At 38.5% G+C, this 18424-nt stretch overlaps 1 protein-coding gene across 1 annotated transcript; it reads right to left on the minus strand.

Annotated features, from left to right (window-relative positions):
- Positions 1 to 8818: 8818 nt before the first annotated feature.
- calm3a (calmodulin 3a (phosphorylase kinase, delta)) lies at positions 8819 to 17807 on the minus strand. The gene is made up of 6 exons (XM_063492414.1): positions 17591 to 17807; positions 12191 to 12221; positions 11575 to 11718; positions 11264 to 11370; positions 10772 to 10907; positions 8819 to 10592 (listed from the first exon to the last, which is right to left on the minus strand). The coding sequence occupies exons 1-6, from the start codon at positions 17591 to 17593 to the stop codon at positions 10564 to 10566; spliced, it is 450 nt and encodes a 149-aa protein (XP_063348484.1). The 5' UTR covers positions 17594 to 17807; the 3' UTR covers positions 8819 to 10563.
- Positions 17808 to 18424: the final 617 nt, after the last annotated feature.

An 18424-nucleotide genomic window follows, 5' to 3' on the forward strand; every position in this document is an offset into this window, starting at 1 on the left:
CTGGCCATTCTCTTGACTGATGTATGTGCAGGCTGCGCTTGGATTCCACTGAGGAGAAATGATCGGAGAGCAATACATTTAACACTAGACGCTGTTATTTCATTTTGCCACGCTGTTTTCATCAGCAAATCAAAGGAAAATAGCTGGGATGAGATGTTTGCTGAAAACATAAAAATCCTCATCCCTCATGTGCTATTACTTTAGTCCTTAATGGTTTGTTTCAGTGACACCTACAAAGGATACTAACAATAGAGTCATCACAAACAATAGCCATGAATACAAATTGCAACATAGTAATTACATTTCACTGCTCACTTTCCTCTCAGAGTAATCCTATTCACGCTTGCTTCCTGTTGCTGTTTCTGTAGCTGACCAGTCATATTCATAACAGCAAAGTGCCAAGCTTCAATTATGGATAGAGTAATGCAGATCAGATTTCTCTTTGTGTTATACTTTGTCGAGTTTTGCAGAGTTACACAGCTAATAGAGACATGCAGTTTCAGTCTTCTCAGTTTCACTTCATCTCTCCAGCATTCAAGCACTCCCTCCCTCCCTCCTTCACTCCCTCCCTCCCTACCTCCCTCACAGAGTTTACTGTTAACTACCAACTTGAGATCTGGATAGCACTTGAGTCGTTTACAGTTGCTTTGCCCATAAAGCAAACCAGGCTAGCAACTTTAAATAAACAACACACAAAGAAGCTAAAAACAAATGCAGACATACTTGCAAACATTCCTCAAACCATCAGATGAGTTTGTGAACATAGCAACTGAGGCGCCAAGATCATAACACTTGGTAAATTTACACAATTGCTTATTTAGATACATAAGCAGTTTATAATAGCTTTAGCAAAGCTTTGGTTTACAATCAAAGCTGTAGGTGTTTGCTTGTATGATCTTAATTAATGACTAGATGGATCTGGCAACTACAGTTCAGATGAAATATGTACTCAAAATAAGAAATAATGGATGGCAAAATACTGGAGAAATGAAGAATGCTGTATGACGGACAGATTAGTGAGAGGACTGTAGGTGGGTGATTGGTAGATGAATAGATAAATAGAGTAGGGGGGTGATATTTTGGATAATAAATGGGTGAGTGGGTGAATGGATAGATGCAGAAATAAGTGGTAGACAGAATGGATACTAGAAGGCTGATGATGATTATGAGTGGGAGAATAGCTGGATCAAATGATTAGATGTGTAATGACAGGAAGAATTATGGACAGCTGGATAGACAAACAGATTATTAACACTGATTGACAGGAGACCTTAGGATCAAACCACCAAGACCTCGGAGTCTATTTGATTTGAAGTTGTAAGCCAGAATTTTTGAATTCCCAGTGGTAATTTTCAAATGGAACATGCCCTCAAGTCGGATTTGCAACTTGGAAAAGTCAACGCGGCCCCACTAACCTAACTAAAGGTTCTGGCAGTGCATGTAAATATTAGTAGAACTGTAACAACTACTGTTGTGTATTTTTGACTAGTTAAATAAGCCATATGCAGTGCACTGAGCAGACTCCATCCATTACGGTGTCACAGCAGTGTTTTTAAATGTAAGAAAACCCCTAAAAAATTGTGCTGTATTGCCACTGATGAGTGAATGGCTCAACTTTGCCAAGAAGAAGAGCAAATCCTGTTTCTACTTGCTTTTCCAACTAACCTTTGACTGTCATCTGACGCAAGTATTGGTGCATCACCAGCAAGTGGTGGACCCGAAGTGCTATGTAACTCTTTTCAAGTGAACACACCCACAAAACTCTGGAAACTGATAAATTAAGCCAATCCACGACTGCATTTTTCTTGATTTGGCTGGTTGGCAAGTTTCAAAATACAAGAAACACTCCTATTTAGAAATGGTGTGCTATTAAGTGAAGTACCAAAATATATTGCTTACATTGGTCTATGAATTGTTAAAAAAAAAGGCTGAGATGAAAACAAAGTCTAGCTAAATGTTGCTTGAACAGTATTTTTCCTTTTCTTTTCTAAAGAGAATAATAGCCCATGACCCAGCTGTTTTTAAGTACAGTAGAGGCAGTGAGTGGACATGAATATAAACTGTCTTACCTGATGAGCATCTTTTTACTTTCAGTTGAATGTCAAAGCGGTTTTCCTGTAAAACAAATGACACATCTCACATCAGCTTGTGCTTTGTTTTGTGCTCAGAAAATGTCGTTTCAGAGTTAGGACAAAGGAATTTACTGATGTAAAAATTCATTTTCAGGAAGAGAGCATAAAAATCCAAACTTCATGTTTCCCTTCAGAGTGGCTGAATAATGACATTACTTTGTCTTCACCAGAATTACGAAACATGTGACGTTCAAAGATGTTTGAACTTGGTTGTTTTCATCTCTCTTTGTCTTCCTAATTGGAAGCAGGATGTTAGCGGTAAAAGATCGGGAGTTTAAAGTAGAGGTTTAGAGAAATTAGATCTCAAGAGATCTTGGAAAAGCTCCCAAAGCTGAATTAGATTATGACAAAGGTCATATTTAGCATATGGATGAATGCTGTGCACTTGTGTCTGTTGACATGTTTCAAAGGGCCAAGTAAGAGTAGAAAAAAAATGCAATACATTGGGAAAAAAAAGAAAAGATTTCTGTGCCTACACAGATTTTCCATATTTGTACGGCACTTCCTTCCTGCTGGTTCTTGTTTTATTTTAACTGAGTGATTCAGGTACTGAAGTCATGGAAATAATAATCACTAAATTATTAAATTAGCCACCACGTGTTTTCAGCTGCCCATGTCATGGTGGACTTTGTTTCTTTCTCCTTTCAAATTCACCCTTCATTTGTGTTTTTACATTCGAAAGACCGGTGACGCAAAACACACTCTAAAAAAATCTGTTAAGATCATGTTCAGTGAGCCAGATGCTGACGCAGACCGTAAAGATGTAAGCTCAAGATTGTGGAGAAGACGCTGCTGATCTAATACAGATACAAACCCATGTGCAAAATCCCAAAATACTTTGAAAGAATTTGAGCTCACAATTCATGCCAATTCTGCTCACATTTGTATTTTTCATGCTCACTTACTTTACACAAAGATGTATTGCATATTTATAACATGCTGTCCTATAAACTGACCACTCTGTTTGAGCACATCATTCATCTTTAGTCCTCAGCAAAACTGCTTTTAGTGAACCATCAATTGTAAATTCCAACAGCTAACTTAAATGAACGCTACTAATTCTGCCAAGACGAGGGAGAAAAGCTAGAATTATGTCTGAAGCTTGTTTTCGGCATCTGGTCAAGGTAAACTAAATATTAGGGGGGTTATGTATACTGTTGACTCTGTGTGGTGTAGAGGAAATCCAACTTGTGCACCCAATTCTTTGTTTTAAAAAAATATATCATTAAATACGTATTTTGTAAAGTCATTCCAACCTGGAAAATGAATGGTTCAGCCCAAAATTAATGTGACATTCATGCCAGTGACGAATGTATGAAAACACCTGACCACAACTGCAAAAGAGGAAACGAGGAAAAGAAGTGCTTTTAAAAACTTCGAACTTTCTTTTTTGTATTCTTTCCATTTTTAAATTCAATCACTTTTTATTGAACTATTTTAAGAAAATCACAGTCAACAACATTTTCCTGCCATTTAGCTACACCCAGAATTATATTGTTAGCAGTTGTGTACACAGAAACGGAAAGGGCTTCCCTGACAATAGACATGCAGCTACAATTCAAAAATAATAAGACAGGCCTGCACTGGCTTACTTTGGTTAATGCAATTCAAATCATAATAGCATATGAAGACGTCTTCACTGCTGATGGAAGCCGTTTATTGGTTGTTTTTTCTTTTTTCAAGAAGTCCCTACTGCTTTGTCTTATCTATTTGCAGGACTTGGCTTTACTTTCTGTCCATCAAATTAAAAGCTTTTCAAATAACACAGAGTTTGAAGATTTTTCTTCTCCACCACAACTAATTCCACGTGTATGGATAAATGATTTCCTTTGGGCAGAGACTCCACAAAACTCTTTTTCTTCTATGCTTTGCAAAACAGACCTTCTCCTTAATCAATTAGATCCAGCCTGAAAGACTTTATAGTGTCAGGTTTTGCATCCTGAGTGTGGAGACTTACAGGACTTGCAATAAAAATGATGTTATGGTTTCTTTTTTTTAAGCATAGTGAGACCATTGTGGTTGTAACTTCGGAGAAAGAAGGAAATTAAATACCAGAGATCATACTTAGAAAAGATCTAGGCTATTTGGCTGAAGTCTTTAGCAGCATTAGATGGAAACCGCTCCAGAAACCACAAAGCAAGAGAAAGCACTCAACCTGAAGTGAAATGTCACATAGCCCTTCTCTTGAAGATGGGAAAGGGATACTGAAACTGTAGTTTCCATATCTAGTACTTTTAACCGTGAGAAGTTTTCATTTCTTGTTTATTCTCTTTAGCTTAACAGTATCATAATCTGAAATGTATGCAAAGTCTTTATTAAAGGTTAAGACAAAGCTAACTATTATTTTGACAGACTATTTCAAAATAAACATTCAGAAGTTTTAGGGGACAAACACAACATGCATTGGAACTTTGAGCAGAAGGTCCAAGTTGGTTTAGTTTTTTTTACTAAATCATGCTGGCCTGGGAGTTTGAGAGTTCTCTGCAGTATCTCAGCTGTTCCTAATCCTGCACTCTTCTGGACAGAGAGCTCTGATGTTGTGCCTGGAATTTGCTGGAGCCACTCTTTAAGTTTTAGGGTTCCAGCTCCTAGTGCTCCAATTAACACTTGAACCACTTTGGACTTTTTTTTGGCTCTAGTTTTCTTTCACCCTCTGATAATTCTCGTGGACCTTGTGGTCTTCTGGTCCTTGTCAGTCACCACTATGTCTGGTTGGTCCCACGGGACCTTAGCCCTGTTGTTCTCAATGAGCTTTGGCGGTATCTCCCATCAGAACTTCTAATCCATTTCTGGCACAGATGTTCTTGTACATTCTCCCAGGCACTTGTTTGTACCTTTTAGTGTATCTGTCCCAACTTGCATCTTAAATACTACTACTGTGTGGTAGATAGCCTCCAGGTCACCTTTGCACACTCTGCAACTTGGGTACTGTTGGCTGTGGTAGACTCTTGACTCTATGGATCTGGTGCTTATGGCCTGTATAAAAACAGTGTGTGTGTGTGTGTGTGTGTGTGTGTTTGTGCGCACACATGCGTGCGTGTTTTGTTGACATTTTATTTGGATAACTCAATGTTTAAAACTTTTGAAATATTTTAAAATAAACTTTTAAAATATTTATTTTATCAGATTATTTTTGTGAACTTTTTAAATAAGCTTTTGCCAACGCAAAAGTGACTTGCTTTAATGAGAAGGTTCAGAAACATGAGACGTTGAATGCATATATTTGTAAGTTATGATTCATGCTGAAATTATTCTTCTCCCAAGATATTTACTGGTGGTTTCAACAGGACTTTTCTAAAGAACAGCATGACCCCTTCCATCACATGATGAAGCTATCACGTGAGGCATTCCTCCTCATAGCCTATGTGGTGAGCTTATTACTTGCACTTCTGTTTTCAGTGCAGTGATAGATATTTGGATTTAGTGGATGCAAGTTTGCATGCCCTTTAGTCTACCCCACAAACAGCATCACTGGTTTACATCTAACCAATTATGTACTGTTGTTACCTGTTCTCATCTCCAAAACAACCAAAACTGAAGGTTTAGTAAGTCTTCACTGAAGATATAAATTATTGACATTCTTTGGCAAAAAACTGTACATTGTTAACCTAGTACAACCAGAACAGAGCTGCAAAGTCATATTTTAGCTCATCCATTGCTGGATTATTGAGCACCAAAGTAATTAAAAAGACTGACTGGTGCCTATATAGGGATCTATCCATCCATTTTCTTCCGCTTATCCAGGGCCGGGTCGCGGGGGCAGCAGCCCAAGCAGAGAAGCCCAGACCTCCCTCTCTTCAGTGTGTCCTGGGACATGCCCGGAAAACCTCACTCAGGAGGCGCCCAGGAGGCATCCTTGTCAGATGCCCGAACCACCTCAACTGGCTCGATGTGGAGGAGCAGCGGCTCTACTCTGAGCCCCTCCCGAATGGCCGAACTTCTCACCCTATTTCTAAGGGAGAGGGCAGCCACCCTTCGGAGGAAGCCCATTTCCGCCGCTTGTATTCGCGATCTGGTTCTTTTGGTCAGTACCCACAGCTATATAGTGATCTATATATAAATAAATGGCATATATAAATAAATGGGCCATAAATGGTTTCTACAGAAATCACCCCTTGTAACTTAATTTTTTCAGTCTTTATCTTTTTGGGATTCAAATAAATCACTCTTTGGTTGAACAAGGTACTGACACAAACATATACACTTGAGGCATAGTTTTTAAATTTATATTTGTAAGTACATGACTTTCTTTTGAAGGATACATACCAGAAAGACAGGGTAACACTGCTGGAAAGAACATATTATAATGCACCGAAGTTTAGTTGAGGAGAGGGTACGGCTAGAGATGTGAATGAGGATCGATTTTGTCAGCAGAACTGCTAAATAACACAGGATGCTGTAATCTTAAAAACCACTCTGTGTATATTGGTCTCAGCAAGAGGATTACGCAACAGCTAGATATTTTCACTTCTTTCTTCTATTTTGAGACACTTTATATTTTAAGCCAAAGCACTGATAGTTGGTGGATAACATTAAGATACAAAAGTTAAGAATATATACAATGTGCAGGAGAAACTAAATGTGTTCAGCTTCATGCAAAACGAGATAGTGTGCCAGGCTTTGCACAGTGTTGAATTATGTCAAAACAGTAGATATGAGGAGAAAGAGGGGGATTCTTGGGAGGTCTTGGAAAGAGAGGTGTTGTGTGAAAAAAAATAAAAACAAGTTAGAACAAGTGTCCAAACACAACCCTAAAATAGATACATTATTTAGGAGTCTGCTTTACACCGTGCAATTTATATAATGCCCACTACCCCACCTCCCTCAGACACAATGACAGTGGAAAGAAATATAATGTGTTTCTCAAGCAAAGGGGTGGTTAGGTTACAGTGTACACAAGCATGGGTAGTGGGTGTGGTGCACCCAAGCAAACCCATGCACCTACAATTCACACACAACACACGCACGCATGTTTCCTCATATGCACAAACAGACCATTTCACCCTCCATCTAAAAGATTTATGTGACTAAGAATATGCTACCTTTTAATGTTCTTCAACAGAAAACATGTTTTCTCAAAAAATGATTTCATTCATCTGTTTCCAGTTAGGCTGTCTCATCTCCTTCCTGTCTTGCGCAGCGCATCTTGAGTCCAGTTGGAACGTGATGAAACACCGCCACCGTGTGGACGTGTAAAATGTTTCATGTTGTTTTATTCTGGTGACAGCGTTTGATTGATTATTTACAGTGTGTGTGCTCGACGGAAATATTCTTTACCTACAATGTAATATGTCAAAGGTATTAGGTATAGAATGACAGGGAAATCCAGAAGTTTTTGTCTAGCAGTGATGAAGTGTACTTTTAATTAAGTGCAAATTTGATGGGTGTACTTGAGTGCTTCAATTTTTTTTAATACAACTTCTACTTTAGTTTCTCTTTAGTAGAAAGTATTGTGTATTTCTGAGCATCGCCTTACTTAAAAATGTAATTGATTAGAATGTAATAAAATGAATTTAAGATCTAAGATGTTTAGATCTAATATCCTCATTAGATTTTAAAGCACTTGCTACAGGATAAATTTGATGAGCTTTACTTGCAAATGTTCCACTACTGATGGCTAAACAAGTCCAAAAACCTTTTGCTATAGCCTAATTACCAAGGATTTAATTACTGTGCTTCAGAAAATTTACTCAAGTTTCCATACAAACTGTAGTATTACGTTATAAACATATTTAATTTCAATGAAAACTACTGCATTGGAAATGTAGTGAAACATTTAGTGTATATATCTATATCTATGTATATATATCTCACTACACAGCTGCATTATGATAGATTATACAGCCTTGTGTTATTTGATTATTGGATCATAATCATTGACGCATTGTCATTTGAGCAGCACATTAAATGGCTGGTGTGTGCTGGGAGCGCTATTTTTCAGTGTACTGTGTCTTTGGTATTTATCAGATATTGTAATCTGTTTTGCTGGTACAGTTGTAATCTGTAAGTGATTACCTCTCTTTCTTTTCTCCACTTGATACAGCAGATCCAAAGTAAAATTTGTAATTCAATTATTTATAATGAATGTCTACAACCCTCACTGCAAAAGAGGCAGTGCATTGTTGATTCTCAGTGTAAACCAGCAAGCCTTTCCAGCCTAAGTTATACAACCGCAGAGGGATTACCACACCTGCCTGTCTGTAGTGCTACGGTTCTTATTGTACTGCTGAGCGTGCTCCTGTTTCCTAATTCATTTATATTATCTACTTACACTTGCACGATTAGCATGTGGACACACATCCAATCACATTCACCTGGCCCAGATAAAACGCTGTTCTATTGGCTCTTGATCTTGCCTCTCAACAAGAAAGGCTTTTTGCATTTAGACTGTGTGAGGGGTCGTGACCCTTGCTGACCTGGATTAGCACAGGCTCCTGCAGCAATCTCATGAGCTGCCAAATATAGCCTGTGCCCAGGATAGTTTCTAGAGTGAAGGCCTAGGCTGACCTGCCCTGACCCAGTCTGAGGCTATCTGGAAGAGACTCCTTTCTAACAAAGAAGCACTGGACAGGGGAGTGTATTGCAACATTATGGGAATTTGTGAACAGTTACAAGCAAGAAGAAACAAAAGGATGTCAGTTTCATTAATGACTCATTTTAGAATAAACATGTCAAGGAAATGCAGGTGAAGTAAAGCTCAGTCAATTTATTGATTTATGGAAAATATATCACATCTTTCCATACTGGACACACCTTCAGAAATTAACAGTCCAATAACCATTTACTTCCAAACATTTGACTCAAATGTAACCAATTAGTACGCCTCAAACAGAGCAGTATATTAAGTTTCACACATTGAGGAAATCACAAGATTCCCCAGCTTAAATTTAGCCAACTGTTCAAAAACCTAACACTGAAACCAACTGCACATCTAAAGCTGAAGTCGTTGCTACAAACCCATTTCATTCCCCATATGAAAGCCTCAATGAAACACATCACCCCCCACCACAAGCAGTATGTGTCAGTATACACTGAATGTATTCTGTTTAGTAAAACAGCAAGCCGACTGGAGGTTGAATCACCGGACTATAAATTGAAGATCAGACAACAACAAGGACAATAAATGAGTGAAACGTGTTGTTATAGCAGCAGCAACAGTGACATTTGGTTTCTTTTTCTTCTTTTAAAACAAAACTTTTTTTGTCCTCCATTTTTTTAAACAACCACATGGTTTATACCAAAGTGCAAATATGATGAACTGCATGTATTTTTATATTATTATATTAAGTAGAGTTTTTCTATTCTAAAGAACTACAGGTCTTGCAAGAAGGTTGAGGCTTTTTTTTTTTTTTTTTTTAAAGAGTATTATGGCACATTTCAAAACCGAAGAGAAAACATGTCACAGATCATTTACTACAACAATAGGCATTGCAAATTTAACGATACACTTATATAGATATAATTTGTGACCAAAGTTCGTCAGCAATACATTAATATTTGAGAACACATTTATAAAGCGTTACATCAATATTGCATCATCAGGATATCTGTTTGCAGAACAAATGTATCAACTGCAGTCCTCAAGTGTGTTTTCCCAATAATCATCCTGAAGCAATTCAACACACTCCTGTCTTCAATCAGTGCTGCAGGCAACGTAAAACCCACGACTCAAAACAATACAAAATAACATCCAACTGAGGAAAAAAAACAAAAAAACCATCCAGCAATTTTCAGTCCCTCGTTTTCGTCCGAACTCTTCAAGGTTATAAGAATGCTCATCTCCAGCAGAGCACCAATAAACACCCTACATTGCAACTATTTGCTCTTGCAATAATCAATGGTGACACAAATTTTTTACAGATATATAGCTATATATTTATGTATATACCTCCAGTGTGTACACAACCCGAACACTACCTCTGACAAGGTCAGAGCTTCCTTGTTGTCACGAGAGACAGTCACAGAAAGGGTGCATGCAAGAAGAGTACTCAATTCAGTATTTGGAGAGTCACCACTGGTGCAAGAGAGTCGATTTTCTTTGTTCAAGACTATCAGGTAAGAATTGAAAAGCCAACTTCTCTACATGAACCGTGGCATAGGTTCCTATCCCTCTGCCTTTTACGATGTTGCGCTTTCCTCTAAATTAATCAGGAGCAGGGTGACTCAGCAGAATCTTGGTCTGAAGTACCAGGGGCTTTGGCCCTCTTAAAGCTTGGTCCATTAACTTCTCTAGGGATTATTCTGTTCTGGTGGTGTTGATGAAACAGATACCTTAGAAGTAGCTGGATGCACTAAAGCACAATTTGCAAACGGTTTAGATAAATGATTTTTTTTGGAGGGGAGGGTAAATTTATCATTTGAGAATTGTTCTTTTTTTGGTATATTTGATCTTAGAGGACAAGCAACGTTAAAAGAAATTTCAAATTTCTCTTCACTTGGCTGTCATCATCTGGACAAACTCTGTGGAAAACAAAAAAACAGAAAGCAACATTTAAAGTTACGTAAAATAATGAACAAATAACTGTAACAGTACCGTTACCAGATGGAAAATAAATAAAATAAGTGCATACACACAAACTTGTAGATTTTCACATTTGCAGACTCACAAAAAGTATGGTGGTTAATAAACAAAATCTCACCCTCGTAGTTGACCTGACCATCTCCATCAATGTCGGCCTCGCGTATCATCTCGTCCACCTCCTCATCAGTGAGCTTCTCACCCAGGTTGGTCATGACGTGCCGAAGCTCTGCTGCACTGATGTACCCGTTACCATCCTACAGGTGGCAAAACAAAAGCAGAAAATTAGCTTGGTGTCTTCTATGTTTACAGGTAGGTATGTGTCTACAGATACCATAACGCCAGAGACAAGGCTATTCCCTTCACCTGTGATGTTGAGATCCTGATTTAGGTAGTCTATTGAGCTAAATGCTCAATATTTGTGTGTTTGGGACGCTTAATACAATAGTCCAGCTAGCAGAAAGACAAAAACGCTCCAGAATATCGCTTATGCAGACATTTTTCACTCTTTTGTCTAGCCATCATCATGGATCAAAGTCATTTCTAACAAATACAGAGGCTCTCCTTTTGCTGAATAGTCTAATTAAATATTTCCACTTTACTTCTACTTTACCTTGTCAAAGACTCTGAAGGCTTCTCTGATCTCCTCCTCACTGTCTGTATCTTTCATCTTCCTGGCCATCATTGTCAGAAACTCAGGAAAGTCAATTGTACCATTACCTTAATAAAATAAATAAATAAAACAAAACCAAATAACAAACCAGAAAAAAGAATGTTGTTATATCCGAGTAATTTACCAGAAAAACTCAAAATCAGATCAGGAAAATTAGCTTATGACAATGCAAGGTAGTTCAAAGTATAAAAGAAGAGCTTTCTGAAAAGTAATGCAACTTCAAGCTCTTGTGCATGTTAGTTTGATCTCACCATCAGCATCTACTTCATTGATCATGTCCTGCAGCTCAGCCTCTGTAGGATTCTGCCCCAGAGAGCGCATGACAGTCCCGAGCTCTTTGGTAGTAATTGTACCATCACCATCCTTATCAAACAGTGAGAATGCCTCCTTGAACTCTGTATGTTTGCAGAAAGAGAACTGTGAGTTGTAATGAAGACTGAATCCAATGAACATTCATTTTTAAAAACCTCTGATGTGGTAAAAAGAACGAAACAGGGGGGGCGGCGAATCTACACAATAGTCAGTGCATTTGCAACAGCTGGGACACTGAACAGACGACCCCTGATAAGAACAGCACAGGCTGAATACAAAGCACTGCAGCTTTAATGTAGACATGCAAGCATTTCTAGGACACCTGACTCAAAACCCTGCTGCTTCTCATTACCCAGGGTCTGATTTTATACCTAGGGAAAACAAATTGAATGCAATTATCTAGTTAATAGTATGGGACCATAATTAGCATACAATCCCATAGACCTGCACATCTTGTATAATCTCTGAGAGCCTAGTTTCTAAGGTTTGTTGGAGAAATTAGGTGTTGCTAAACCTAAAAGAAGCCAAAAAGGCTTGGTTAAGGTATGCACTCACCAGCAATCTGCTCCTCAGTCAGCTGATCAGCCTGTTGAAAAGGGAAAAAGACACTGATAAAACACTGATGCTTCAGTGTGGAAATAACCTCTTTTTCAACCCTGCCACCATTTACAATTATTAAATTGTGCATTGTATTCAAGAAATACAGTTTTTAATGGCAAGTTCAACTTATATTAGGACTAGGCAAATAAGATAAGATAGCATTTAAATCCCAGAGATGGGAAATTCACACTGTTACAACAGCAAAGTAGAGAGGGCAGTTATAAATACATAGCTGCATCATGCCTAAGAACAACAATACTATGCAAAAAACAGAACACAATATACATTATACAAGGTAGAGGAAATATACTTTAGATATAAATATATGTACATATACAGTCCTGGTCAAAAGTTTAAGACCACTTGAAAAATGGCAATAAAAAAAAAAAAAAAAAAATCATATTTGGCATCTTAACAAGGTTCCAAGTAGAGCTTCAACATGTAACAAGAAGAAATAGGAGTGAGACAAAACATTTTTTGAGCATGCAATTTATTGAAAACAATGCTTAAACTGAAACATGCTGTTTTACAGCTCATCAAAAGTTTAGGACCACATGCCTTAAAAAGGCCAAATCTGTGCAAAAATGTGGATTCATTGTCATTTTCTGTCAAGCAGAAAATGTCACACTGTCATGATGTTCTGATGGCAAAGGCAAATAAACATTCCCTTTTTGAACCCTGGTCAGGTTGTTGAACTGCATAAACAGCGTCTCTTGCAACACGTCATCGCTGCTGAGCTGGGACGCAGTAAGACAGTCATTTGGAATTTCTTAAATGATCCTGATGGTTATGGAACAAAAAAGTCAAGTGAAAGGACCCAAAAGAATTTCACCAGCACTGAGCCGGAGGATCCAATTGGCTGTCTGTCAAGACACTGGACAATCCTCGACCCAAATTAAGGCCAATACTGGTGCTGACTGCAGCCCCATAACCATCAGACAGCATCTGAGACTGAAGGGCCTCAAAAACAAAAAACGTCTTCAAAGGCCTCGTCTCCTTGAATGCCACAAAACTGACCGTTTGGACTTTGCAAGAAAGCACCAAACATGGGACATTGAAAGGTGGAAGAAAGTTTTATTCTCTGATGAGAAAAAAGTTAACCTTGATGGTCCTGATGGTTTCCAACATTACTGGCATGACAAGCAGATCCCACCTGAGATGTTTTCTACACGCCACAGTGGAGGGGGGCGCCATAATGGTCTGGGGTGCTTTTTCCTTCAGTGGAAATATGGAGCACAGGAGGTGCAGGGGCATCAAACGGCCGCCGCCTATGTCCAGATGTTGCAGAGAGCATCCCTCATGACTGAGGGCCCTCATCTGTGTGGTAACAACTGGGTTTTTCCAACAGGACAACGCTATAGCACACCATGCCTGCAGGACAAGGTACTTCTTCCAGGACAATAACATCACTCTGTTGGACCATCCTGCGTGTTCCCCTGATCTAAATTCAATTGAGAACCTTTGGGGATGGATGGCAAAGGAAATGTACAAAAATGGACAACAGTTCCAGGCAGTAGATGCCCATCATGAGGCTGTCTTCACCACTTGAAGAAATGTTCCCACTCACCTCATGGAAACGCTTGCATTAAGCATGCCACAAAGAATCTTTGAAGAGATCAACAATAATGGTGGACCTACTCATTACTGAGTTCATGTCTGGAACTTCGATTTCTGTTTTGGGGTAGTTTTCGGGTTCTTTTGGAAGGGTAGTGTGACATTTTCTACCTGACAGAAAATGACAATGAGTCCACATTTTTGCACAGATTTGGCCTTTTTAAGGCATGTGGTCCTAAATTTTTGATGAGCTGTAAAACAGCCTGTTTCAGTTTAAGCGTGGTTTTCAATAAATTGCATGCTCAAAAAATTGTTTTGTCTCACTCCTATTTCTTCTTGTTGCACACCGAAACTCTACTTGGAACCTTGTTAAGATCCAACCATGCAAAATATGATTTTTTTTGCCATTTTTCAAGTGGTCTTAAACTTGATGGGGAAAATAGCGAAATTTGATAAACAAGAAACGAAAAGAAAGACAAATGAAACAGCTGTTTCTCATATTTATGGAAAAGAAATGACTAAGCAGTAACAAATTAAATCACTTCTGGATTGATATAAAAACCTTGAAAACAATAATTACAAAGAATTTCCAGCAGGCAAAATGGGGAACACGTGCATCAGGCTCCACTGTGTACACAGGCTCTGCCAATGCAAATGCAATTTAGACAAACTAATTCAAAACAGACTGCAGTATTTTCTGGCAGCTGGACTTGGCCATTACCTATGACCTATGACCTAGATAAAACTATGTTAATACAGCATAAAAAGCTTTACAATAAACTTAAACTGTAGATGTGTTCACATTTTCACATACAAATGTATGTATTTTAAATTAAAGAAAACATGATTATTTTACACACATTGTTTGAACTCATGTAATAATAATTGTTAATAACTAAATGAAAATATTCTGGGAATACTAGAAACAAGAGAGCTCCACCATCTTGAGATATTGTTAGCCGAGCAAACTTGCATTAAATCGGCTCAACCTAAAATCCAACACTGGAGTTTCTGCAGTCACAGTCTGACTTGGCCAGTATTCAATCAATCTGAGAAAAATTACTTAAGGTTTGTAAATGACTTATTTAATTTGTAAATGAAGACAGATTGCCAACAAGTTGCTATCAGTCTGAATGAGTCTTTGTCAACGAGCACAACCCGAGGGGACTCGACTGGCTGCCTGCAGGCTGTACTCTAGTTATATTCCAACAGAACAAGAAGATTATTGAGTGTACATTTAATAGTTAAACAGGAATGTCTAACTATAACAGTGCTTGTATGCCTGACCCCCCCAAACAACAACAAAAAAAAACTGAAGTGAGATAACTTTTTTATTGGATTAAAAAAAAATTTAACTTTGAGGAAAAAATACTCATTTGAAAAAAGAAGAAAAATTGCAGTATGTGCTAATGCAGAGTTGCACATGGTTAAAAATCACAATAATATTGTATCATGACTGAATTATTGTGATTTCTTATTGTGGGGTGTCTGCTGATTCATACAGTGTTCAATATTGTTTTGGCCACATTCACACACACAAAATAAATTAATTAATCAAACAAGGAATTTAAACTAATGTAACACAAATTCATTCTTCAAGTTCATCTGAGACATAATTGTGCGCTCCATGTGAAGCCTTATCAGGCCTGTCCAAGTCAGTCAACATGCTCACTTCAGGCTGAGAAAGTGCGATGAGGGACTGGTATAAATACTCCACAGCCCGAAATACACACGCCTGCTATAATTAGTGAGACACGAACAGGGTCGCCAATGTAGCACACTGAATATCACCGCAACTAACCACCTCCTTGAGTCTTTTAAAATAAAAATAATTAATTTAAATAAAATTAAAAAAAAATACATTATGTTAAGGCTTGGTTAAAAAAAACAAACAAAAAAATAAAACAAAAAACAGATTAAACCCTTTGAATGTGCCTTCTGCTTTGCATACTCCTTCAGGATGTTTGTTAGAAAACTGGGAAATACCTGCTGCATAAAACAGACCATTAGAGTCTGCAACAATTTAGCACTGACACTAATTCGTTGATGGGGATAAGCTGATAATGCTATATGTAATACTGCCTAAGGACTCACTGTGCATTTGCTGTTGAGCTAATGCCTCGAATAAACATGTTTTCACTGTATCCACATGCTCTTGCACCACAGACAATGGACAAATGAACTTGCTTTTTCAAAACCAAACAGATTAAAGCCAACATTTCTGTAGCAGAATGTCTGCAGTGGTGGTGGTGGTAATGCCATGCATTCAAGTCAATTTCAATGAGTCACCCATTTGAGGGGAAGGGGGGTAGGCAGAAGGGAGCATGGCAGACTGCAGAGTATCCAGTCTGCTCACTGCCAACCAATTCAGTGTTGCTGAAGCAAGCAGTGTCTGGATCAGAGCACAGCTGGAGGATTTATACAGCTGCTGTAAAAAGTACTGCTGGCTTTCAACTCATCAGTACCCTACAGAGCATGTCACATATTCTTATGTTGACAATATTTTTCTGAAGTGCAGCCAGTTAATCATATTTGCAAATGGTGTTTGAGCAGCATGTGAATAAATTGGATTTTGTAGCTGTCCAAGTTTCCTTACTTGGCAAAGACAGCAAGGGTCTCTTACAGTATGCAGATGAACAACAGACGATACATGATAAGACAAAGATATAGATATTCACATGCAAGTCTATATTAGAAGTATTTAAAATAGTTAGATCCCATCTTGGAGGGTGCACTGCGGGTCCTGACAGCCGACTGCACCAGGCATGCTTGGTTCAATGCGGGGGGAAGGGAGGCGAAAAAGGAGGGGTGGAAAAGAGGATCATTCAGCAGAAGCAGAATGCGGTTCAACGTTATGGCGCAATACGTAACGCAGGACATGGTGTCATGGTGGTATTGAATCTACTCCCAAATTGTTGCAGCGCCTGGCTGAAAGCTTTGCAATATGACAAACAAGTGTTGCTACCTGTGAGCCGTATTCTTATGTAACCCCAATCGGTGGTTGAATACGACCCCTTTTTTCTCGCTTGTTGCGCATGTCCGAGTCCGTTCAAAACACCCTGCTGATGTGGCTAACACAGATACTGCCCGTGCTGCAGCACCTTATGTGGCATGTCGAAAATGACAGTTACCCAGAGTCCCGATGTCTTTCTCGCAAGATTAACGAGATGGGTAAAGATCACATTCACACTGGACGGTCTATTTTTACACAGCACCTTCACCGGCACCACGCCCACTCTCGAGTCCAACCGAACCAATAAATAAATAAATGAATAAGTGAGCAAAAAAAACAAAAAAAAAAAACACAACAACCCAAAAAACAAATGCCACAAATATGTGTCCAAGCACGGAGACTGCAACCACATTATCAACAACTCTGCTAATCAACCGAATGAATGGTGTTATATTTGAGCATTAAACAGGCCGTTTGTGTCCTCTCACAATACGGCGTGTGTGCTGCGCATTTGGCAGACACTAATAAATAAAACGTTTCTCTTCTCTTCTATCTCGTCAGCTGTTAAGCACACATAAAACCACCGATCGAAAATTGCGATATATAGACGATAAAATGATTTAAAAAAAGAGCGTTGTATGCACGTCCGGTGTGGGATTTTTCTGCAGTCTACCAATATTAAAAATGCCATTGTGAAGGGAAGCCGGAAGACTAGAAGATATGCTTTATTGCTTTAGACCGTATGCATTTACGATTATATTACGCATTAAAGTGTCGCATGAGGACATTACGATGTAAACGATTCATAGCTAAGGCTAGCTAGCTTACGTTAGCTAGCTTACACTCACCATCGTCCCGTTGACTTTTCAAGCTCCGTGAAGATGAAAAAAAGCTCAGTTAAATGTGTTGTATTTTACTTACTTAGGGATCACTTACTCAAATAGAACAATAAAATAAAACAGGACTTTAAGTATAACAAATGCTTCGGGAAATCTGTGTAGACAGTATCCTTCTGTTGCAGCAGAGTTGCCCGGAAACCTAAACCAGCGACGTGCTGTACCACAGTTTGACAGCCGTGTATCCCTCCGCCGCTGTCTTGTACGTTTTTAGTCCCACTGAATCAACTGTCAAAATGGAAAAACAGGAGCATTATAAAGCTCGTTCTGTTGCGGTAATCATTCACTGTTTATCGCCTAATAATTATTTGACACTTAACAAAGAGCAAACCACAATTTTTGCTGCTTTACAAAATCAAACCGCGCAAAGATACTAGCCCTATTACCACGTCTCATAAACAGTCTATGGGTGAAAAGAGTGTTCCAGTGATCATACTGAACACAATACTAATGGGCTTTTTTAAAATTACAGGGCAATTTCTGTACCGCTCATTAATTTAAAAACCATTCGTGCACAAAATACTAAAATATACATTTGTGGTTGAAATTACACTTGTCCTGGGACAAAATACTCCAAAACATCATCTCAAATCCAAAATAGGTCTTCAGAACACCTTCCAAAATGGCTTTTTCTCTTGTCCAAGCTTCTTGATCAAATCAAATCGCATATACAAATTGGACAAAAGTATTAGTGTGTCTGAAGACCCCAGAAAAACTTCCAACACACAAATGAATGACTTAGCAACGCCGAGAACAGTCTAAAAGAAATCAGTCACTTAAACCACA

The sequence above is a fragment of the Pelmatolapia mariae genome, linkage group LG14 (assembly GCF_036321145.2).
Source record: "Pelmatolapia mariae isolate MD_Pm_ZW linkage group LG14, Pm_UMD_F_2, whole genome shotgun sequence".
NCBI classification, from domain to species: Eukaryota; Metazoa; Chordata; class Actinopteri; order Cichliformes; family Cichlidae; genus Pelmatolapia; species Pelmatolapia mariae.

Bases quoted from the DNA above. Each gene is read 5' to 3' on its own strand.
- calm3a (XM_063492414.1), bottom strand. The intron at 11,719-12,190 runs GTGAGTGCATAC...GCAAACATACAG, and splicing joins GACTGAGGAGCAGATTGCTG to AGTTCAAGGAGGCATTCTCA. The intron at 11,371-11,574 runs GTGAGATCAAAC...TATTTTATTAAG, and splicing joins CAATGAAGTAGATGCTGATG to GTAATGGTACAATTGACTTT.